General features: G+C 41.5%; 1 protein-coding gene and 1 long non-coding RNA gene across 3 annotated transcripts; one reads left to right on the top strand and one right to left on the bottom strand.

The window, feature by feature from the left end:
* Positions 1-16,571: 16,571 nt before the first annotated feature.
* LOC123493616 (uncharacterized) lies at positions 16,572-20,586 on the bottom strand. Of its 2 annotated transcripts, none has more exons than XR_006662272.2 (3): positions 20,313-20,586; positions 17,113-17,666; positions 16,572-17,043 (listed from the first exon to the last, which is right to left on the bottom strand). It is a non-coding gene; the product is annotated as an uncharacterized lncRNA (long non-coding RNA). The 2 variants fall into 2 exon arrangements; XR_006662273.2 differs by having other exon boundaries at positions 17,313-17,666.
* Positions 16,856-19,891, top strand: LOC109757794 (laccase-22). Its single transcript, XM_020316627.4, has 6 exons — positions 16,856-17,056; positions 17,381-17,532; positions 17,932-18,176; positions 18,260-18,391; positions 18,489-19,412; positions 19,484-19,891. Exons 1-6 carry the CDS (start codon positions 16,856-16,858, stop codon positions 19,612-19,614), a joined length of 1,785 nt encoding a protein of 594 aa, XP_020172216.3. The 3' UTR covers positions 19,615-19,891.
* Positions 20,587-23,631: the final 3,045 nt, after the last annotated feature.

Here is a 23,631-nt window from a genome sequence, read left to right as displayed (position 1 = left end):
AAGGCAAATCTTGGCACATTATTTTTATAATACAATGGAATTGTACAAGGGGATAATTATTTTTGTGAGAATATTCAGGAAAAATTCTACATTGTTTCCATGAGCATGAACACAAGGGTTCAAGGTCGACCCTCACTTCTGCAATGCATAACTTCCAATCGCCTCTCTTCTGTGAAAAAGTTTTTAAGTTCCCCTCTATATTTTTTGTTTTTAAACTTTATAAAAGAACTCATCAGAAATAAATGACTCTCTAAAACTTCCGGGTTGTGTCCCTGGCAGCGCTTTCTTTAAAGCCATTAAGCTAGGCATAAAGTGCTCAAGTAATGCCCGGATCCCAAGGTATACCAAAGCCAATTTTAATTAGCAATGATTTGGCATTTAGTAGTGAGCACAAAGCAACATATATCAAGCAATGATGAATCTAACTCTCTTCCTATGCATTGGCATGTCATACAAGAACAATTCATGCACATCAAGTAAAGGCCAATACATAGCATAAGAAGTTTCTTGCAATTCTTTCGTGTTGGAAACATAGAGAGGCAGAGATGTAGTTCCTCTCTCATAATAATTGCAAGTAGGAGCAGCAAGCACATGCATATTACATTCATCAAAATTACCATGTGCAACGGTAAAAGGCAACCCATCAATGTAATCCTTAATAAGTGCAAACTTCTCTGATATAGTGTAGTTGGGAGAATTCAAACAGATAATAGGACTATCATGTGTGGGTGCAACATCAACAATTTCATTCTTAATATAAGGAACTATAGCAAGTTCATCTCCATAAGCATTATTCATATTGGCATCTTGGCCACAAGCATAGCAAGCATCAAGTTCATCAGAAAGGGATATTTCAAAAGAAACAATGGGATCATAACAATTATCATAGCATTCATCCTTCGGTAAGCACGAAGGGAAATTAAATAATGTATGAGTTGAAGAGTTACTCTCATTAGAAGGTGGGCACGGGTAGCTAATCCACTCTTCCTCCTTTTGTTCTTCACTCTCCTCGTCATCTTTTCCATCCAATGAGCTCACAGTTTCATCAATTTCTTCTTTCATAGACTCCTGCAAAATATTAGTCTCTTCTTGGACAACAGAGACTTTCTCAATAAACACATAAATATCATAATTAAATTTATAATTATCATAACAATATTTAAGGATAGCAAAATTTCCAGGTCTATAAACTGAATCATCAAACTTTTCAAACAAAGATTCAATTTCATAAGCACCCTTAAAAGCAACAAATTCTTCTATTCGTTCTACATCATAGTAATCATATCTACCATTAGCATAAGAATCCAAGGTTTCATTATCATTAAATTCACATGAAAAGGGAAGGTGTGGAGCCTTCATCCTAGAGCAACAAGTATAATCATATCTCAAGCATAGCTCCCGAGCATACCAATGCAACATATGAATTTGTTCCCATAAAAGTTTCCCTTTTGTGTCAAGCGATAATCCCTAAGGTATTCACGTTGATCCAACGTTACTTCCATTATCAAGTTGAATGGGGTTTTCTCAGGATTATCAAAGTAGTGCATAATATTTTTCACATAACGAGGATCGAGGGTATTAGGAGGTTCCCCATCTCCATGAGTAGCAAGTACCACTAATTTTTTTGGTGTTTCGTGTTCCATATCTATAATTGAAGATAGGGAACAACTTAGAACAGGAAATAAAAACTACTTAGTGATAAAGCAAACATGCACACACGAGAATATTCACCCCACGCTATTGTTCCCCGGCAACGGCACCAGAAAAAGGTCTTGATAACCCACAAGTATAGGGGATCGTTTGTAGCCTTCTTCGATAAATAAGAGTGTCGAACCCAACGAGGAGCTAAAGGTAGAACAAATATTCCCTCAAGTTCTATTGACCACCGATACAGCTCTACGCACACTTGACGTTTGCTTTACCCAAAACAAGTATGAAACTATTTTGCAAGAATAAACTACGAGTACTTTACGAGAATAAAACTATGAATAAATTGCAAGGTAATAAAAGTGGATAGCTTTTGTCAACAAGAAAGTCATTTGTCCCTAGGTAATCGATAACAAGTACCGGTAATCATTCTTGTAATTTTACATGAGGGAGAGGCATGAGCTAACATACTTTCTCTACTTGGATCATATGCACTTATGATTGGAACTCTAGCAAGCATCCACAACTACTAAAGATCATTAAGGTCGTGAAACCCAACCATAGCATTAAGTCTGAAGTCCTCTTTATCCCATACGCAACAAGCCACCTACTCGGGTTTAAGCTTCTGTCACTCTCGCAACCCACCATAAGCAAATCATGAACGTATTGCAACACCCTACAGCGGGGACCCCTCACGTTTGCACGAGACGGAGGGCACCATAGGATAGCACCATAAATAAAATATACAATCATACCAACCAAGATCACGATTAACCCACGGGACAAAACGGATCTACTCAAACATCGTAGGATAGCCAAATATCATCGGGAAATAATATACGGATTTGAGCACCATGTTGAAGTAGAGATTATAGCGGGGATAAGAGGTGTTACACCGCTGCATAGAGGGGAAGAAATTTGGTGTTGACGGTAGCAAGATTGTTGATGTAGATCGCCCTCACGATCCTAGCCTCGGCGGCACTCCGGCGCCACCGGGAGAGAGGGGGAGAGAGCCCCCTCCTTCTTCTTGTTCCTTGGCCCCCCCTAGATGGGAGGAGAGTTCCCCCTCTGGTCCATGCTTCCATGGTGGCGGAGGGGCGGGAGCCCCTCCGAGATTGGACCTCCCTCTCTGTTCTCTTCTGTTTCGCGTTCCCCAGATCTGGCCCTTCACCGTTTCTTAAATCCCGAAGATCCGTAACTCCGATTGCGCTAAAAAATTTACACAATTTTTTTCCATAAATTATCTTTCTTGCGCCAGAAGAAGGGCCCCAACCGACCTTCGAGGAGGGCATAAGACACCTGGGCGCGCCTGGCACCCCTAGGTGCGCCCTGGTGGGTTGTGGGCACTATGGGCCCCCATTTACGTTGATTCCACCTCCCAAAAATCACATATATTCCAAAATAATTCTCCGTAAATTTTTATCACATTTGGACTTCGTTTGATATGGATTTTCTGCGAAACAAAAAACATGCAACAAACAGGGACTGGCACTGGGCACTGGATCAATACGTTAGTCCAATAAATCATATAAATTGTTGCCAAAAATATGTAAAAGTTATATAATATTGGCATGAAACAATCAAAAATTATAGATACGACGGAGACGTATCAGCTATCTACTTTTACTGTCTTGCAATTTATTCGTAGTTTTATTTCTCGCAAAGTACTTCTAGTTTTATTCTTGTTCTGGGTAAAGCAAACACTAAGTGTGCGTAGGGTTGTATCGGTGGTCGGTAGAACTTGAGGGAATATTTGTTCTACCTTTAGCTCCTCATTGGGTTCGACACTCTTATTTATCGAAGAAGGCTAGAAACGATCCCCTACACTTGTGGATAATCAAGACCACTTTTCAGGCGCCGTTGCCGGGGAGCAATAGCGTGGGGTGAATATTCTCGTGTGTGCTTGTTTGCTTTATCACTAAGTAGATTTATTTTTCTGTTCTAAGTTGTTCTCTATCTTTAGTTATGGATATGCAACACGAAACACCAAAAAAATTAGTGGTACTTGCTACTCATGGAGATGGGGAACCTCCTAAGACCCTCGATGCTCGTTATGTGAAAAATATTATGCACTACTTTGATAATCCTTAGAAAACCCCATTCAACTTTATAATGGGAGACACGTTGGATCAACGTGAATACTTTAGGGATTATTACTTGACTCAAAAAGGGAAACTTTTATGGGATCAAATTCATATGTTGAATTGGTATGCTGGAGATCTATGCTTGAGATATGATTATACTTGTTGCTCCAGGATGAAGGCTCCAGACCTTCCCTTTTCATGCAAATTTAATGAATATGAAACCTTGGCTTCTTATGGTAATGGTAGATATGATTATTATGATGTGGAACGAATAGAAGAATTTGTTGCTTTTAAGGGTGCTTATGAAATTGAATCTTTGTTTGAAAAGTTTGAAGATTTTGATGATTCAGTTTATAAACTTGAAAATTTTGTTATCCTTAAATATTGCTATGATAATTATAAATACAATTCCGATATTGATGTATTTCTTGAGAATGTCTCCGCTTCCAAGAAGAGACTAATATTTTGCAGGAGTCTATGGAAGAAGAAATTGATGAAACTGTTAGCTCATTGGATGAAAAAGATGATGAGGAGAGCGAAGAACAAGTGGAGGAAGAGCGGATTGATCACCTGTGCCCACCTTCCAATGAGAGTAACTCTTCAACTCATACATTGTTTAATTTCCCTTCGTTCTTAAGGAAGGATGAGTGCTATGATAATTGCTATGATCCCGTTGATTCTTTTGAAATATCCCTTTTTGATGAATTTGATGCTTACTATGTTTGTGGCCAAGATGCCAATATGAATTATGCTTATGGAGATGAACTTGCTATAGTTCCTTATGTTAAGAATGAAATTGTTGCTATTGCACCCACACATGATAGTCCTATTATCTTTTTGAATTCTCCAAACTACACTATATCGGAGAAGTTTGCACTTATTAAGGATTATATTGATGGGTTGCCTTTTACCGTCTCACATGATGATTTTGATGAATATAATATGCATGTGCTTGCTGCTCCTACTTGCAATTGTTATTAGAGAGGAACTATATTTCCGCCTCTCTATGTTTCCAACACGATAAAATTGCAAGAAACTGCTTATGCTATGTATTGGCCTTTACTTGATGTGAATGAATTGTTCTTTTATGATATGCCGATGCATAGGAAGAGAGTTAGACTTTGTCATTGCATGATGTATGTTGCTTTGTGCTCACTACTAAATGTCAAATCATTGTTAATTAAAATTGACTTTGATATACCTTGTGATCCGGGTGGATTCATTACTTGAGCACTTTATGCCTAGCTTAATGGCTTTAAAGAAAGCGCTGCCAGGGAGACAACCCGGAAATTTTAGAGAGTCATTTTATTCTGTTGAGTGCTTTTATAAAGTTTAAAAACAACAAAATATAGAGGGGAACTTATAATTTTTTGACAAAAGAGAAGCGATTGAAAGGTGATGCATTGGAGAAGTGAGGGTCGACCTTGAACACTTGTGTTCATGCTCATGGAAACAATGTAAATTTTTCATGGAAGTTTCTCACAAAAATAATTATCCCCTTGAACAAATTCATTGTATTATAAAAATAATGTGCCAAGATTTGCCTTTAGGATGATTAGATTGCTTGTTGGTATGTGCGGTGCAGAAACAGAAACTTTGGCTGTGGCGCATGAATTTTCATTTTTTTTACTGGAACGTCGAAAGGTTCTGAAACTTTTTGCACACTATTGCTATGCAATTTTTTATTTTGTCCTAATTTTCCAGAATTTTTAGAATTATAGAAGTATGGTAGATGTTCAGATTTCTACAGACTGTCCTGTTTAAGACATATTCTATTTTTGATGCATTGTTTTGCTTGTTTTGATGAAACTATCGATTATATCGGTGGTATGAACCATGGAAAAGTTATATTACAGTACCTACAATGCAAAAACAAAATATGAATTGGTTTGCAACAATACTTAAAGTAGTGATTTGCATTATTATACTAAAGTATCTATAATGTTTGATTGTTTCATGCCAATATTATACAACTTTTATACACTTTTGACAACATTTTATATGATTTATTTGGACTAACATATTGATTCAGTGCCCAGTGCCAGTTCCATTTTGTTGCATGTGTTTTGTTTCGCAGAAAATCCATATGAACTGAAGTCCAAACGCGATAAAAATTTATGGAGAATTATTTTGAAATATTTGTGATTTTTGGGACTTGGTATCAACGTAAAGGGGGGCCCAAAGTGACCACAACCCACTAGGGCGTGCCGGGCACCCCCTGGCGCGCCCAGGTGTCTTATGCCCTCCTCGTAAGTCGGTTGGGGCCCTTCTTCGGGCGCAAGAAAGATAACTTATGGAAAAAAAATCATGTAAAAATTTCAGCGCAATCGGAGTTACGGATCTCCGGGAATTTAAGAAACAGTGAAGGGCCAGAAAACAGAATGTGAAACAGAAGAGAACAGAGAGGCAGATCCAATCTCGGAGGGGCTCCTGCCCCTCTGTCGCCATGGAAGCCATGGACCAGAGGGGGAACTCTCCTCCCATCTAGGGGGAGGCCAAGGAAGAAGAAAAAGGAGGGGGGCTCTCTCCCCCTCTCTCCCGGTGGCGCCGGAGCGTCGCGTGGGCAAGGATCATGACGGCGATCCACATCAACAATCTTGCTACTGTCAACACCAACTTTCTCCCCCTCTATGCACCGGTGTAACATCTCTTCTCTCTGCTGTAATCTCTACTTAAACATGGTGCTCAAGTCTATATTTTATTTATGGTGCTATCCTACAGTGCCCTCCGTGTCGCGCAAACAGAGGGCCCCCGCTGTAGGGTGTTGCAATATGTTCATGGTTTGCTTATTGTCGGTCTTGCGGGGGTGACAACAGCCTAAACACGGATAAGTGGGTTATGGCGTATGGGAGTAAAGAGGACTTGATACTTAATGCTATGGTTGGGTTTCACGACCTTAGTGATCTTTAGTTGTTGCGGATGCTTGCTAGAGTTCCAATCATAAGTGCATATGATCCAAGTAGAGAAAGTATGTTCACTCATGCCTCTCCCTCATGTAAAATTGCAAGAATGATTACCGGTACTTGTTATCGATTGCCTAGGGACAAATGACTTTCTTGTTGACAAAAGCTATCTACTTTTACTGTCTTGCAATTTATTCATAGTTTTATTTCTCGCAAAATACTTCTAGTTTTATTCTTGTTCTAGGTAAAGCAAACACTAAGTGTGCGTAGATTTGTATCGGTGGTCAATAGAACTTGAGGGAATATTTGTTCTCCCTTTAGCTCCTCGTTGGGTTCGACACTCTTATTTATCGAAGAAGGCTACAAACGATCCCCTAAACTTGTGGGTTATCAAGTGCTCTGAAGAACTTCACCATCTGGCAGAAGCTGAGATGATTCTGACGATCAGCCTTGTAAGGAAACGAAGATCTTGATCTGATGAATCTCATGATCCATGGAGCATATGGCTACAGATCAAATGGTGACTGTGCCACTATGAACAAAATCATCAAGAAGAAATCATGAATGTTGATGTGAGTTCTATGAATGATGTGGAATAACAAATTCTTCATAACTCCCACAACTTCTTCAGTATTGGAATTGTGACCTTTGATGGGACTAAGGGACTTGGACAGAATGCGATAAAGTGTTCTGGGCACATACATCAAATCCTTCACCAGGAAGGTTGTTCTTGGAGCATTTCCTTCAGCCATGGGTTTCATCAGCACTTGCGTCAGATGGTTGGGTTGTTCAGGTTCTTCATAAAATTTTCTTGGCTTCCTCTTGGGGTGGATCAACCGGAAGGGCACGAAGTAATTCGTCAATGGGTGCCTTGTAGTGAGTGTCCCCACTCATCCAGTCCAGAGCCCAAATTGTAGTGTCATCAGCGTTTCCTGAGAAATGCATAGTTGCGTAAAATTGAAGAATTAACTCTTTGTTCCAGTCGCATACGTCAGAGCAAAAACTGAGAAGCCCAACATCATGAAGAACAGACAACATAGGCTGGAAGCAGGGAATAGACTCCATATCCACATGAGGAATATGGCGATGCGGGAACACTTTGTTCTTGTCAAACAACAGAGTGACATAGAAATTTATCTGCGTTCTTCCAGAACCTCAGACGCCCGAGTTTGGGAGAGTCTCGGCAACGAAGAAATTCTTCTCTTCAAAGAAGTTGGCACTATCAAACTTAGGCCGCCTGAGGCCTTTGCTAATCTTGGGCATCACTGAAACTAGTTGAAGATTGTGCTTCTTTGTTCTCAAATCAAAGATGGGCCTGGGAGAGCCAGTTGAATCATTCGAAGATGTAATTGCACGTGATTTAGCAATCTCCTCAGCAGTGGCTATTGGAGCTGTATCTGTGTCAGCTAAGGGGATTGAATCTGCGCGCGGAGGAGATGTATTGACGACATCGAAAATTGGGTCATCTTGAGTAATTTCATCAGCTGCTGCAGCTGGAATTTCTTCATGGATGGTCTGAAGAGAAGGTCGCCTTTCCGCATAACCAATATGAATTTCTTCAGTGCGCGTAGGCGACTCTGGCACTTGAGTGAGGGGAGTGGTAACGAGTGAATTTGGGTGAGTGGTTTCCCAATATTCATCATGCATAGGAGTAGTATCACCGTCAATATCCACATCCTCTTCATGTTCTTCACTCAGCAGAGCTTGCTGAGGAGTCGGTGCAGTTTTCTTGAGGCCTTGATACATCAGCATCAACCTCAACCTCTTCATCCATTTGCTCTATGATAGCAGCAGAATGGGTATCTTCTTCATCATCCGCTTGAGGAATTTGATATTCCACCCCATAGGGGACCATCTGAAGGTTCTCAAGAGTATGAGTAGGGGGCGTTGATGAAAGTGGTATAGCATCAATTGGAACATTTGAAGACATTGGGGCCGTCCTCAATTTCTTCACAGATTCAGGCATAGGTGGAGCTGACGCCTTTCTCTTCTTTGCTTCTTTCTCAGCAGCCTTAGCCTTCTTCGCTTCTGATGCAGAAGGAAGGGTGATGAGCTTCAAAGATGAAGTCGTTGTTGGTGCTGCTACTGAGGATCTCGTTGAAGGTTTTTAGCATCACTTTGGAAATGAGAAATATGTTTCACCTAGACCCCCTTTAACAGTACAATTTTCCTATGACTCAAATAAGAAGAAAAAAACTATGAAAACAAAAGTCTTCAAGCTTCAAAGTCTTCACATCAATTTCTTCAAAGGTCGTACCAATTTCATCACCAAATTCTTCACTTGAAGAAATACATTTTTAGGGGCCGTTTTTCATGTGTTAAACCAAATTTTCAGGGACTATAACACCTGTGTACACTCGTAAACACATTAGTCCCTCAACCTGTTTATCTTCAGTACTCCAAAACCACTAAGGGGGCACTTGATGCACTTACACGGACTGCTAACCGTCTCTATGGGGTGTAATGTCTAGGTTTTAGCCTCCGTATTGTAGGTTCTGGGGGGCACCTTGGTGATTGATTTTCTTTCACTCGGCGCAGAGGTTTGAGTGCCCGACATGGCCCAAGATGGCGTCTGCGACAGTAGATTAGGCGACTCAACTTATGCTTGACGTGTGGGTTCCGCCCTTGTTCAGTGCGCCTCGTGTGATTGGCCTAAATTTGGTGCATGGGAGGTCTGGACTCTAGGCGGCATTGGATTGATCGAGATGGCAGGCATCCTTCCGTACTGCTCGGCAGCATGTGTTACATGGACATGATTCTAGTTATGTGGCTAGGTCTAGCATGATCGTGCGACCGTGTGATGATAGATGGACATGTGGTGGCAGCTCACGACGACGTTGGCTAGGCGGTGCTTTTTGAGTGCAGGAGTGAAAACTCTAGGTTCGACCTTCATTGGTTGAACTCCGCGATGACGTTGTTCGATGCAATTGTTTTTGTGGTAGTTTTTAAAGAATTTGGATGTGTGCATCTTGGATTTCTTAAGTAGCTCTTAAGTCATGTTGGTGTATAGGCCGGATGTCATTAATATCTTTTGGAGAATGTCCAAAACAAACCTTGAACTTATAGATGAAAGCTAAGTCGAACTTCTCATCCCGAAAATTAGCACACCAAACTCTATGATCCCAGTCTATTTGCAACCTTGCGTTTAGCTGCTATTCACTAACGCGCAAGTCAAATCCTAGGATCGTCGACTGTCTGGTTGGATATTAGGATGAATCGGGCCGGCCCATTAGCGCAGTCGCTTAGGCACTAGCTCTGCTCTATTTTTTTCGTTCCCATTTGTTTTTGCTTTGGGTTTTCTTTGTTTTTCCACCGGTTTTATTCGACTTTCTTTTTTCCTTAAATATACTTTTTTTTCACTTGTTTATGTCTTTTTTCTTTCTTTGTTATAGTTTTGGTTTTCTTTTGTTTCTTTCTTCGTATTGTTTGTTTTCTTTTCTTCAGTTTCTTTGCCAATTTTACTCGTTTTTGTTTCAAGTGCACGTTGTACATTTTTGCAAATACACATTGTACATTTTCGTAATGGCAATATTCTTTTTTACATTTCCATAATGACAATAAACATTTTTTTAAACTACACTAAGCCACTTGTCTTCTATAACGAGCGTCCAAAAATACTAGGAAACTAGCATTAGCGAGCTTGAGATGACTCAAGCTCGGGACCTTGCACTTGAAGCACACGTAGCTAACAACTTGCCCTGAAGGTTGCTAGTGATGATAGATAGCGCAGCATATATAAGAACAGATAGCAACATTCATATATTAAAACATTTTTGAAAAAACAGGAACGTCTCTTGAATTTTTTTAATAATTTTGAAATGCCAACTATTTTTTTCTAAACACACAAATAATTTATGAAATTCCAAAGATATTTTTTGAAAAATATGACACAATTTTTGAAAATCCAACCATTTTTCGAAACATGTGAACAACTTTTGGGATTCCAAACACTTTTTCACAAATGTCAACAATTTTTTCAATCATGAATACTTTTTAAAAATGCAAATACAATTTGAAAATTCCAAAAAAAAATCGAAAACACGATTGTTTTTGAATTTATGACCAAAAGGTAAAACAGGAACATTTTTAAACTTCTGAATAAGTTTTGACCACAATTTTAAAATATGAATTTTTTGAATGCTTACAGATTTCGAAAAACACAAACATTTTTGTTGAAATTTTCAAACATTTATCAAAATGCAAACAATTTTTTTAAACACAAACAATTTCTGAAATTCCTGAATATTTTTTAATTTATGAACATGGACATTTTTTCTAAAATTCTGAACAAAAAATTTAAAAACACAAAATTTTCAAAAACCAGTTACCTTGATGTGGTATAGTGGCCTAGCCGAAATTCTCGCCGCGCCCCCCTCCCTCAGCCGTAGCCAAGAATCCCGGGTTGCACGCCACGTCGACGATCCCTGTTTTGGAATGCCATCGAGGCTGGAAATTTATCGGGATCAGAGATTTTGGTGTGCTGATTTTAGGGATTAGAAGTTCAGGGTTTGATTTACCTTCCGTCTATAAATTCAAAGTTTGTTTTGGACTTTTTCGATATCTTCTTGACATTAATATATTCTTTTTATTAATAGAGAAGTGTAACCAAGCATGATCTTGCTGCCGTTTAAAATGCAGTAGATGTTTCTTGGATTGATAAAAAGAAGTGGGAACATATGCATCATGCACATGGACAGAGCCAGAGCTACCATCCGTAGCATCGGTTAGAGAGCAGACAAATATATACTGTCTGGTATGGTCGAGGGTAAGAAAATAAAGCTGAATCCTATTCGAATCTGTGGAAAGAAAAAGAAAGACCTGCAGCGGCATCGATCCTGCACAGAAGGAAGCAGAGGCAAGACAACCCGTGCAGGCGTATCCCCTATCTATCTACCGAGTATCTATCTATTCTACTACTACTACCAGTATTGTTTGTAGCAGACAGAGCACAGTGTCTGTCGTGACAAGTCGCTGAGCAGTGGTAGTAGTAGCAGTATCTATTTGCTTTCTTTTTGAATCGCCTTTGCTTTGCACCGTTTCCAAGTTCTTTTGTTTTCACTCGCTCACCCGCAGTTTCATGGGAAATCGAATTCAAATTCTAGTCGGCTCGGTGGCAGGACGTAGAAATCTCATGAACCGTTTCCTTCTGAAGTTAAAATGGTCTATCATACCACAACAACAACAAAATGGTGCAGCATAACCTTGTTTTTCTTTTCTTTTCAGAACCAGTGCAAATAACCCCCCATCAGTGCAAATAACCACTAAGCTTGAATTTGGAAGCTGAACCTGCCTGTTTTTCTAGGCCTAAATTACACTTTGCACCGTATTTTTTTATTTATTCTCTTGACACAAACCTAGTAATCACTTTTCCCTGAGGTGGAGGATGGCATGTTGAGATGTTTGGAGGTGGTACAATACAATTGATGGAGTTTACACCTTTTTTTCGTTGCAATGTTCAGAGACCATCTTGTGGCTCTGTGTTATACATGCAAAAAAAGTTTCATGTGTTATTTCTAGATCAATATAGCAACTAGCAAGGTTGTCAAGATTTTGAAGAAATGTTTCAGAAGTACTAGTTGCCAGTTCTTATCTAATTGTTGAGGCGGAATTGCATATTTTACATTTAGGCAGGTAGATCTACTCCTTTCTTGGCTGCACCAGAAACGCATGATCAGCATTAACTTAGTACTACATGCATGCATGTCAGTTAAGATTCATTTACTATAACCAGTTGGAAGATGACAAAAATGTGAGGCAGGCACGGACAGAGGGAGATGCAGATCGATCGGTATTCGAGGTTGTTGGTAACAGTGACGGCAAGGGAATTAAGAAGCTACTAGTGTTGCGTTGGTTACATCAAAAGTGTAGTAGTATCATATCTTGTCCTGATCTCCTCGGCGATCGATAAAGCATAATAATATTGTTGGCACGGCTGTGAGGTCGGAGTTACGGTGCAGGACTTGACTGCGACGCCAGAGACTCTATCGTCCACTTTCAGTCTGTTGCACAAGAGAAGAGTACATGCCTGCCGACCATCTATCGAGCCAGGTGGAGACGAAGTACTGGCTAGCTTGGCTTTGAATCAATCAAAGGAAAGCTCTGTCCACTCGACAAATGTCACGCATCGATGAAGGGTAAAACAAATGCGATGCCTAGTTAGACAAGAGGATGCGATCCACGGCTCAGTTAAGCTCAAGCAAAAAAGAAGTACTAGAACACTTCCGCTTCGGTACACCCCCCTTAAACACATCGAGGGCTCAGATTATCCCATACCCCTTCATAACAAAAGGCAGGATGGTCTTTTTTAACTTTTTTTTCAGCAGTTGGTCTTTTGCTAAAGTACGTCTACGTCTCGCGTATACAAATTGGACAGGTGCTGGGGCGGCCCATTAAGCTACCACGTTCAATATAAGCGCAGCCTAAAAATACAAGGAAAAGGGAGAGATTATGAGGATTTGAACTCAAGACCTCCAAGCAAATAATACATGCCAATAGCCACTACAACAAACCACTGCTTGTGTTACGTTCTAGCGAGAAATATATAAGAAAACACAGTAGCGTACATATATATGAAATATTTTCTGAAAAATCTGAAACTTTTATTAAAAAATGCAAACAATTTTAAAATTTCGAATTTGTGAACCAAATTTGAGCAATTTTATTTTGAAAGTGAAAAATAAATTCAAAACACAAACAATTTCCGAACATCTTTCAAAACATGAACAATTTTTTAAATTTGTGGTTTTCTTTTTTGGGGGCTTTTGCTTGTCCCATTTTCCTTCTTATTTTTCAATTTTATTTTGATCTTAATTCTATTTTTTTAAATCACGAACTGTTTTTAAATCGTGAACCTTTTCTTAAATACATGAACTTTTGAAATTCGGAAATATTATTTTTAATATTGTGAACTTTGTTTTCAAATCTGTGAACGTTGGAAATATTATCGAAAACTCAAACAACTTTCATGGTGCCCTAAAATTGTCATAGAAGTTGGTGGAAAATATTCAGGGCCATTTGAAGGATGTAGATAAAATAACGTGCTCTCAGAGGGAGTCTTCTGGCATAACCCGGACACAATCCATTGAACATGGTCTAGTTTGGACATTCTTAAAATAATACCAACTTTTTCAAGCTGGTGGACATACGCATACCCAAGGTAGTCATCAATACCAGGTTTGAACGATTTGCAACACCGTATGCAAGTTGTGACACGTCGACCATTGTGTCAGCCTTTTCTGACCGAGAATACTCCAGAAAATATAAAATTTGTCGAAACCAAAACAACTTGGTATGGTGTCATGAACTGGTCATACAATGCCATGGAAAAAATTGGGACCATTTAAAGAATGTCGGTAAACAATGTGCTCTGAGATGGAGTCTTGTGGCCTTCCTGTTGACATGGTCTATGTTTGTACATCTTTTAGTGACCCCAACTTTTGCAATAAGGTGGGCATGCTCATGATAGGCATCAATGCCAGGTTTGAACGAAAAACTATTTAAATCTAGAATTTATACAAGTACTTAAAATGTTTTTTTTAAATCCCCTGTTTTCGTGCGACAATGGATCGGCACAGCCGAGAGGCCTCCTGCAATAAAGTATTTAATTCATGAGCTTTTTGTCAAATTCATGATATTTTTTTTCAAATCCATGAACTTTTTTCCAATTTCGCGATCTCTTTTCTCGAATTCGTGAGCTTTTCTCAAATCGATGAACTTTTCTTAATTTTATGAACTTTTTTTCCTTTGAGCTAGGTGTGGGCTTAAAAATCGACAAATCAAAGACGAAACGATACCGAAAACGAAAAACCTAGATTTTTGGTTTTTTGTGTTGGTGTTGGAAAATTTCTGCCACAAAGTCCACGGGTTGAAAAAAGGTTTATCAATTTCAGAAAAGTACACCATTTTCCTTCCTATGTACACTCAAACAAATGTACACCGATAAATCAACACTACCCAATCACATCCATTTAATTAAATCCTTCACCTAAGATGGATCTAGTCTAACGTGAATGTGTTATTAGCAAATAACCAGGAGGACGCCTCGCCCGCGGAACAAAGTTCCGCACGCCGCTCACAAGGACACTAATCACGGCCCCTAAAAATAAGAAACTAATCACGGTGCATCCTATCCTGGTCAACGAAAAATCAGTATCCCATCTCCCATGGCCACGCACGGCTCAAGGTATTCAAATTGTTTGGGTGAAATGTACGTGAAAGGAATATTGATTTATGAAGAATGATATTTCAAATTATGTATGCTAAGAATTAGGTACTATACACTTCGTGTGAAATTTCAAATTTTCAATAGGGTTAACCTATTATTTTTAGGGAAGATTATCCTATATATGATTACATATGTTAGCCGAGACATGCAACGCAAGCTTACTAGTGTGACAAAAGTTTGTGAAATTGAAAAAAGTTCATCGGTTTGAAAAAAGGTTAAGAATTTGACAAAAAGTTCACAGATTTGGAAAAAAAGTTTGCAAAATAAAAAGTTCATAATTTTGACAAAACAAAGTTCATGAATTTGATAAAAGTTTGTGAAATTAAAAAAAGTTCATCGACTTGAAAAAAGGTTAATGATTTTTTAAAAAGTTAAAAAATTTGAATTTTATTTCATGAAATTGATAAAAGTTTGCGATATTGAAAAATATTCATTCATATGAAAAAACATCACAGATTTAAAAGGTAAGTTCACGGATTTAAAAAATGTTCACGAATTTAAGAAAATTAAAAAAGAAAATAGAAAAATAAGAAGAAATAAATAAAAATAAACCAAAGAAAAAAGGCAAAAAGAAAAACAGACAGATAAGATGCACAACAAGATATATAAAAGAAGAAGCCAGGCACAACAAGGGCGCTGTCCTAGTAGGTTACTGTAGGTAGAGATAAACCAAGAGGTTCACTGTTCGATACTGCTCACCCATTTATTTTTTGAAGCTTGAAGCTTTAAAACAATAAAATAATTAATGGGCCAGGCCCAGGATGGAGGGGGGACGTGCGCCAGTTGTCTGATGGGCCGACGGATCTGCTATGTACTCGTCACATACGGAGGTGTCTACACGTGATGGTCAAATGACCATTGTGGAGGGGGGATTGTACCGAAGCATGGCTCGTAAACGCTTAAGCTGAAGCACACGCACCACTTACTAGATATCCATGATCCATCGCTTCCACATCACCAAAAGTGGTTGCCATCTCCATCTCCATCTTCATGTCCTAGGCTAAATCCAATTCCCCTCTCTCTCGTAGTCTCTGTACACCTGACAACTACGCGCATCAATCAATCCATTACCCCGTTTGTCCCTGCTTGATTTGTTTCTGCACACACAAAAACCGGCCACTAGCTAATCTGTCTATCAATCTAAACGACACATCAATCCCAATAGTATCTATAGCTAGTTATCTGATGATCTAATGCATACACAATGGCATGACATTCTGCACGCCACTAAGCTTACCAGTTTGCTCACTTGTCACATCCGGCTAATGTAATTTCAAAAGATAGCCACAAGGATCCGTGTTTATTCTGCTTGCTCTAAACTCTAATGCTAGGCTATAAGGTTCAGTGCATGTTGCTGTGGGTTGCTTGTACATAACATACATACGTTTGCAGTACATGGAAGTGGACTGCAAGTTACTTAAAGATTGATGGCTATTAACCGACACTCGTACTAGCTATAGTAGCACCGAAACTACTCTGCGTACGATGCCTTCTCGTCGGACAACAGTACGATCAGACTGAGATCATCTCTAAATACTAGGGCCCACAAACTTTATAGCCTAGCATTAGAGTTTAGTGGCTGCCTCTAATCGTATGGAGTGTTCGGCACGAATTTATCGTACGTATAGCAAGGTTCATAGTAGCACTGGCCGGTTAACAGCCCAAGTGCTCTTCTCAGTGGGCAGAGACAGGTACATGGAACCAAACTCCAAATCGATAAAGGTAGATGCACTGCAAGTCCTGCAGATGGCTACATTATTACCTAATTTGTATGTAAAAAGAGTTAGCTCGGTGCAACTGGGAGCTACCTTTGCATATCTGCAGGTGAAAACACAAGAAGAAATTACCTGCAATCCGCACAATTCCCAGCACAGCTAGCCAGCCTTGCCAAGCAAGGGTTTCTCACCTAAAATGAAAAACGACATGGCAGCTAGAAACCCAACACCGCCCCAGCCCCCTCCCTGGGCCATTAAAACCATGCGTCGCCCTGTCATTCCATGCAACCAGGAATACTGCACCGTCTCGGCTCACAGGAATCGTCGTTCGTCCTTGTCTCCTCCGATCAAGTGGCTCTGCCAGTGTCAGGCAGCATGGCCATGCCTCGCCGTCTTGATCAGCTGCTCCTCCGCCTCATGGCCAGCTGCTTCCTGCTTCAGGCTCTCAGCGTCCATGCCATCACCCGACACTACAAGTTCAATGTGAGAATCTTAACAAAAGCAGCATATGCTTTCATCAGAAAGACACATATACATACATTCGGAGGAGAAATAGATAGCTAATGGCTCTTTTCTGCATGTAGCCAGGGTCGTATAGCATTGCACCACTCTTTACACAACCCGACATGGAGTACAATGCTTTCTTTGCCATAGTTTCAAAATGTCATTTTCCTTTCTGGTGCAATATAACAATAACCAGCCTGCCCCAGGAGGCAATAAAAAAGACAAAACGGCTCACCCTTACACCGTGAGGCGGCTACAGAACTCAGGCTGCCGTGATGATTTACCATGGTTTCACTCGTGCAGGTGGTTATGAGGAACATGACACTGCTTTGCTCAACCAAGTCCATCCTCACTGTTAACGGCAAGTTCCCGGGGCCGACCCTCTATGCAAGAGAAGGCGATGACGTTCTTGTCAAGGTCGTCAATCATTCACCTCACAACGTTACCATCCACTGGTAAGACATTCCATGCTTCAGCTGCAATTTATAGCAGAAAACTGCCACCTCAAAGTGGCAACTGCATGCCCTCACACATATGGACAGCCTCGATCTTTCTGGCATGTTGTTGACGCATGAGAATTTTTCATTTGCTGCAAAAGAAGAAGGAAAAAGGTTATGCCAGTGAAGCGTTACAAGAAGGAACATTGTTTTACCTTTGCATTCATCTAAGGAACCACGCATCCTTTCCATTTTTTCAACAAAGACACATCCTTTCTATAGACAGGCTAAAATAAAAGAAAATTCATACAACATACTCCCTCCGTAAAGAAATATAAACGCTCTTATATTTCTTTACAGAGGGAGTATTTATGCAGCACACATACGTATATAACTTTCTAACTGAATCATAATCAGGCACGGGGTAAGGCAAATCCGGACTGGGTGGTACGATGGACCAGCCTACATTACACAGTGCCCAATCCAGCCAGGGAGCAGCTTTCTGTATAATTTCACCGTTACTGGCCAACGTGGTACGCTCCTATGGCATGCCCATATCAACTGGCTGCGGGCTACCGTTCATGGTGCTATTGTCATACTGCCCAAGCTTGGAGTACCCTACCCCTTTCCTGCTCCTCACAAGGAGGCAGTTGTTGTCCTAGGTATATGTATACTTGATCCTCATAATTGGTATTAATCGAGAATAACCCATTCAGCACTGAAATTACTTGATGATGCGCTGCAGGTGAATGGTGGAAAGCTGATACAGAGACTGTAATCAACCAGGCCATGCAACTAGGAGTAGGACCCAATATTTCTGATTCCCACACCATCAATGGCCACCCTGGTCCGATGTCTGATTGTGCCTCCTCCCAAGGTATATGAATGAAGGTGCTACTACATCCTGTTATTGCAAAGTCTATAAATTTCCATATAGAGTAAAAAACTGCTTTCCTGATGAATGTTTCATGCAGATGGATTCAATCTCGATGTCGAAAATGGCAAGACATACATGCTCCGGATCATCAACGCTGGTCTGAATGACGACCTATTCTTCAAGATTGCCGGGCACGGACTAACTGTGGTTGAGGTTGATGCAGTCTATACCAAGCCATATAAAACCGATATCCTGCTCATCACTCCAGGCCAGACCACCAACGTCCTCGTCACTACTGACCAAAGTGCTGGCCGTTACCTTCTCTCAGTCTCTCCCTTCCTGGATGCTCCACTACAAGTTGACAACAAAACAGGCACTGCTACCTTGCAGTACGCTAACACTGTCTCTGCCACAGCGCGCCTCACTCTCGTCAAGCCACCACCACAGAATGCCACCCCTATTGCATCAAAATTCTCTGAGTCGCTCCGAAGCCTCAACTCCAAGGAGTACCCAGCCAATGTGCCACAGACAGTAGACCACTCGCTTTTCTTTACCATCGGTGTGGGTGTCAATCCATGCGCAAACTGCATTAACGGGACCAGAGTGGTGGGCACAATCAACAATTCAACATTCGTTATGCCATCCACCCCAATTCTCCAAGCCCGTTACTACAGCATTCCAGGGGTCTTCACCGAAGACTTCCCAGCAACACCACCACACAAGTTCAACTACACAGGAAGCGGCCCCAAAAACCTTCAAACCATGAAAGGAACCAGGGTTCATAGGCTGCCATATAATGCTTCAGTGCAGGTCATACTCCAGGATACAGGGATCATATCAACAGAAAGCCACCCGATCCATCTGCATGGATTTAACTTTTTTGTCGTCGGGAGGGGTGTTGGGAATTACAACCCCAAAGCCTCCCCTTCCACATTTAACCTCATCGACCCCGTTGAGAGAAACACCATTGGAGTTCCTACTGGAGGCTGGACAGCAATCAGGTTCAGGGCAGACAACCCAGGTAGAGATTTCAATCCTACATTACCCTACTGCTTACTAGAAGGAGTTCCTTGATATGTTGTTCTATTCCAGGTGTGTGGTTTATGCATTGCCATTTCGAGGTGCACACTTCATGGGGACTCAAGATGGTCTTTGTGGTGGATAATGGGAAAAGACCTAGCGAGACTCTAATTCCACCACCTAAAGATCTTCCCCAGTGCTGATTACAAGAAGAGTAACCGGATTTAGTCCAACTACGGAAAACAGATGCTGAAACTTCAACGGTGGTGATTTACTCGGTGTGCTTTTGCTTGACCCCTTGGGTCACACATTTTCCTTTCTCTCGTTTTGATTTGTTGGCTTGATTGCCAAGATAGTGTATACAGGAGCAAAAGACATCGAGCTTGCAATTAGCTTTTGCTGTCCTATTAACCTTTTCCTTTTTTAGAATAAACGGAATTGTATATGCTGGCATGCACATGAATTTGAGAATTGGAGAAAGCTGAGTCCCTCCTTTTATTTTTATCCCAAATAAAAATTGGTGTTTTAGAAGGCGGCTAACGTATAACTGAATTTTACCGACAGACAGACATTAAGAACACATTCCTAACTCGTGTTAAACAAGAGTCTAGCACAAAAATATGTTGTCTAAAAATTCCATGCTTGGTCCTGATCCATGATCAGTGTTGTTCTCTTCCAGGAAGGAAGACGGAAGTCATAACACCCTACAGCGAAATTGGGGAGCCTAATTATCTAAATTAAGATCAAGGATTGTCCCAAAAAGGATCTTCTTGCTCCTGCTCAAATCAATCTAATCTAAGAAGATCTGCCGTTTTTCTTTCTGCGAGGGAAAAGGAAGCCAGACAGATGAACCTCTACCCTAGGAAGATTGTAAGAAAAAGAAAAAGAAAAAGAGGCAAACCTGCAGGAGTGTGCGAGGAGGTGGAGTGAGAGGCTGGAGAGAGTCTTGTCGAGGCGGAGGAGCAGGAGCGCGAGGGCGTCGTCGTCGAGGACCACGCGGCTGAGGTGGGCGAGGAGCCAATCGCCGGAGACGGGGTTGAACATGGCATGAGCGCCGTTGGGGGATGTTCGCCGATGAACCCCACCACGCCACTACTGCAACGGCTTGGGGTTGCTGGGGGAAGCTACAGCTTTCAGAGCATCCATATAGCCTTTTTTTTCCTGAGGCAAATATAGCCTTTTCTTTAGGGCGAGAGCATCCAATATAGCCGAACTCGTATCCTAACCTAACCTGGCCAAATGGCCCGGCCCGGCATGGCCAGGGTTATACGGGCCCAGCCAGGCATGGCAAGTACACGACGGGCCGTGCCGGGCCGGCACACAGGCTGCCCTTCCTAGCCCAGACACGGCCCTTATGTTACATGGGCCGTTTGGCACGCCATCAATGTAAAATTCAGCCTATTCGGGATGTTTTGGACCTATATTAGGCCTATTGGGCTGTATAAAAATAAAAATAAACGGGTCGTGCCGTGCTGGCACTCGTGCATAGCCTCGCGGCCAGGAACGGCCAGATTATAACGTGTCGACTAGGCCCACCACGGATCGGGCACGAGGGCAATCGGGTCGGCATGCTAAGACCGGCCCATTTGGCCAAGTTTCTATTCTAGAACTCTTCAACATTTTAACTCTTTAAAATACGAGAAGTTAAGAAAGTGGCCAGGCCTTATCCAATCTCTGATTTTAACTTTTTCAAATGAATTAGACATAGGAAGTGTATTTCCTCTTCTTCTTTCTTCTTCCTTCTTCTTCCTTCCACCCCGCCCAGTCAGGTAGCATCTGTTGGGGAACGTAGTATTTAAAAAAAATCCTACGATCACGCAAGATCTATCTAGGAGAAGCATAGCAACGAGCGGGGAGAGTGTGTCCACATACCCTCGTAGACCGAAAGCGGAAGCGTTTAGTAGCGCGGTTGATGTAGTCGAACGTCTTCGCAATCCAACCGATAGTACCGAACGCACGGCACCTGCGCGATCTGCACACGTTCAGCTCGGTGACGTCCCTCGAACTCTAGATCCAGCTGAGGCTGAGGGAGAGTTCCGTCAGCACGACGGCGTGGCGACGGTGATGATGAAGTTACCGGCGCAGGACTTCGCCTAAGCACTACGGCAATATGACCGAGGTGTAAAACTGTGGAGGGGGCACCGCACATGGGTAAAGATCAACTTGTGTGTCTATGGGGTATCCCCCTCCCTGTATATAAAGTGGGGAGGAGAGGAGGCCGGCCCTAGGAGGGCGCGCGCCATGGGAGGAGTCCTACTTGGACTCGTAGTCCAAGTAGGAATCAAGGAATCAATCCCCCCCCTTTCCTAGTCAAGTAGGAGAAGAAGGGAAAGAGGAGAGAAGAGAAGGAAGGAGGGGGGCGCCGCCCCTCCCCTTGTCCAATTCGGACTGGGCAGGGGGGGGGGGGCGCCACCTCTGGCCGGCCCTCTCTCTTCTCCACTAAGGCCCATTGTGGCCCATTAATCCCCGGGGGGTTCCGGTAACCTCCCAGTACTCCGGAAAATACCCGATACACTTCGGAACCATTCCGGTGTCCGTATATAACCTTCCAATATATCAATATTTATGTCTCGACCATTTCGAGACTCCTCGTCATGTCTGTGATCTCATTCGGGACTCCGAACAACCTTCGGTACATCAAATCACATAACTCATAATACAAATCGCCATCGAACGTTAAGCGTGCGGACCCTACGGGTTCGAGAACTATGTAGACATGACCGAGACACATCTCCGGTCAATAACCAATAGCGGAACCTGGATGCTCATATCGGTTCCTACATATTCTACGAAGATCTTTATCGGTCAAACCGCATAACAACATACGTTGTTCCCTTTGTCATCGGTATGTTACTTGCCCGAGATTCAATCGTCGGTATCATCATACCTAGTTCAATCTCGTTACCGGCAAGTCTCTTTTCTTGTTCCGTAATGCATCATCTCGCAACTAACTGATAACCCACAAGTATAGGGGATCGCAACCGTTTTCGAGGGTAGAGTATTCAACCCAAATTTATAGATTCGACACAAGGGGAGCCAAAGAATATTTGAAGGTATTAGCAGCTGAGTTGTCAATTCAACCACAACTGGAGATTAATTATCTTCAGCAAAGTGATCATAGCAAAGTAGTTTGATAGTTTTGATAGTAGTGACAGCAGCAACGGTAACAGTAATAGTGATAGCAGTAATTTGTAGCAAGTGTAACAGTGATGATAGCAGTAGTAACTTAGCAGAAACAATATAGGATAAATTCGTAGGCATTGGATCGGTGACTTGTTGGATGATATTCATCATGTAACAGTTATAACCTAGGGCAATACGGCACTAGCTCTAGTTCATCGATATAATGTAGGCATGTATTCCGTAAATAGTCATACATGCTTTATTAAAAGAACTCGCATGACATCTTTTGTCCTACCCTCCTGTGGTAGCGGAGTCCATATTGGAAACTAAGGGATATTAAGGCCTCCTTTTAATAGAGAACCGGAACAAAGCATTAACACATAGTGAATACATGAACTCCTCAAACTACGGTCATCACCGAGAGTGGGCCTGCACTACTGCAGGATGCTGCTAACGCGACACTACGATTAGAGACCCTTCGACGAAACTGTGTGCGATGTCATAATCGCAAACGGTGGTGTAAAAACCCGTCAAAAAAAGGTGCAAAACGTTTGCGATGGCGGAGCCATCAAACACGGTTCAGATTTTAGTTGCGTGTGCGACGCACGTCATACGGTTTAGTTCAATTAACTTTTTGCGATGAGGAGGAACAAAAGAAACAGGCAGGCAAATGAAGGTGTGTGCGATATACAACATACAGTTCACTCGGATGAACTGTTTGTGATTAGGCAACACAAAAGAAACGGTCAGCCAGATGAAGGTGTGTGCGATATACGGCATGCGGTTCACTCGGATGAACTGTTTGCGTTGAGACATGAGAACAGAAACGGTTCAACTTAACAAGATGTGTGTGATACGCGGCAAACAGGTCTGTAATCAGAAATGTGTGTGAAGACCAATAATAACACAGACGGTTGCTGCTAATAAGACATGTGTGTTGTGCGATGGGATTGCATACAGAACAACAACATATATATATATATACACACACTTATAAGGACATGCTTGCATAACCAAATTAAACATCCACTTACATAGGTGGCTACTACAACCATGACATTTGCACACACCAAAGTAAACTATTACATGCATAATTA

The sequence above is a fragment of the Aegilops tauschii genome, chromosome 4, assembly GCF_002575655.3.
Source record: "Aegilops tauschii subsp. strangulata cultivar AL8/78 chromosome 4, Aet v6.0, whole genome shotgun sequence".
NCBI lineage: Eukaryota > Viridiplantae > Streptophyta > Magnoliopsida > Poales > Poaceae > Aegilops > Aegilops tauschii.
The sequence above is the reverse complement of the archived record's forward strand: the minus strand, read 5'-3'. Positions and strand labels throughout refer to the sequence as shown.

What these genes read in the sequence shown, in the direction of transcription:
- LOC109757794 (XM_020316627.4), top strand. Translation starts at nt 16,856, where the DNA reads ATGCAACCAGGAATACTGCACCGTCTCGGCTCACAGGAATCGTCGTTC. An exon ending in TGATTGTGCCTCCTCCCAAG is followed by an intron (nt 18,392 to 18,488) that starts GTATATGAATGA and finishes TGTTTCATGCAG; the next exon opens with ATGGATTCAATCTCGATGTC. An exon ending in GTTCAGGGCAGACAACCCAG is followed by an intron (nt 19,413 to 19,483) that starts GTAGAGATTTCA and finishes GTTCTATTCCAG; the next exon opens with GTGTGTGGTTTATGCATTGC.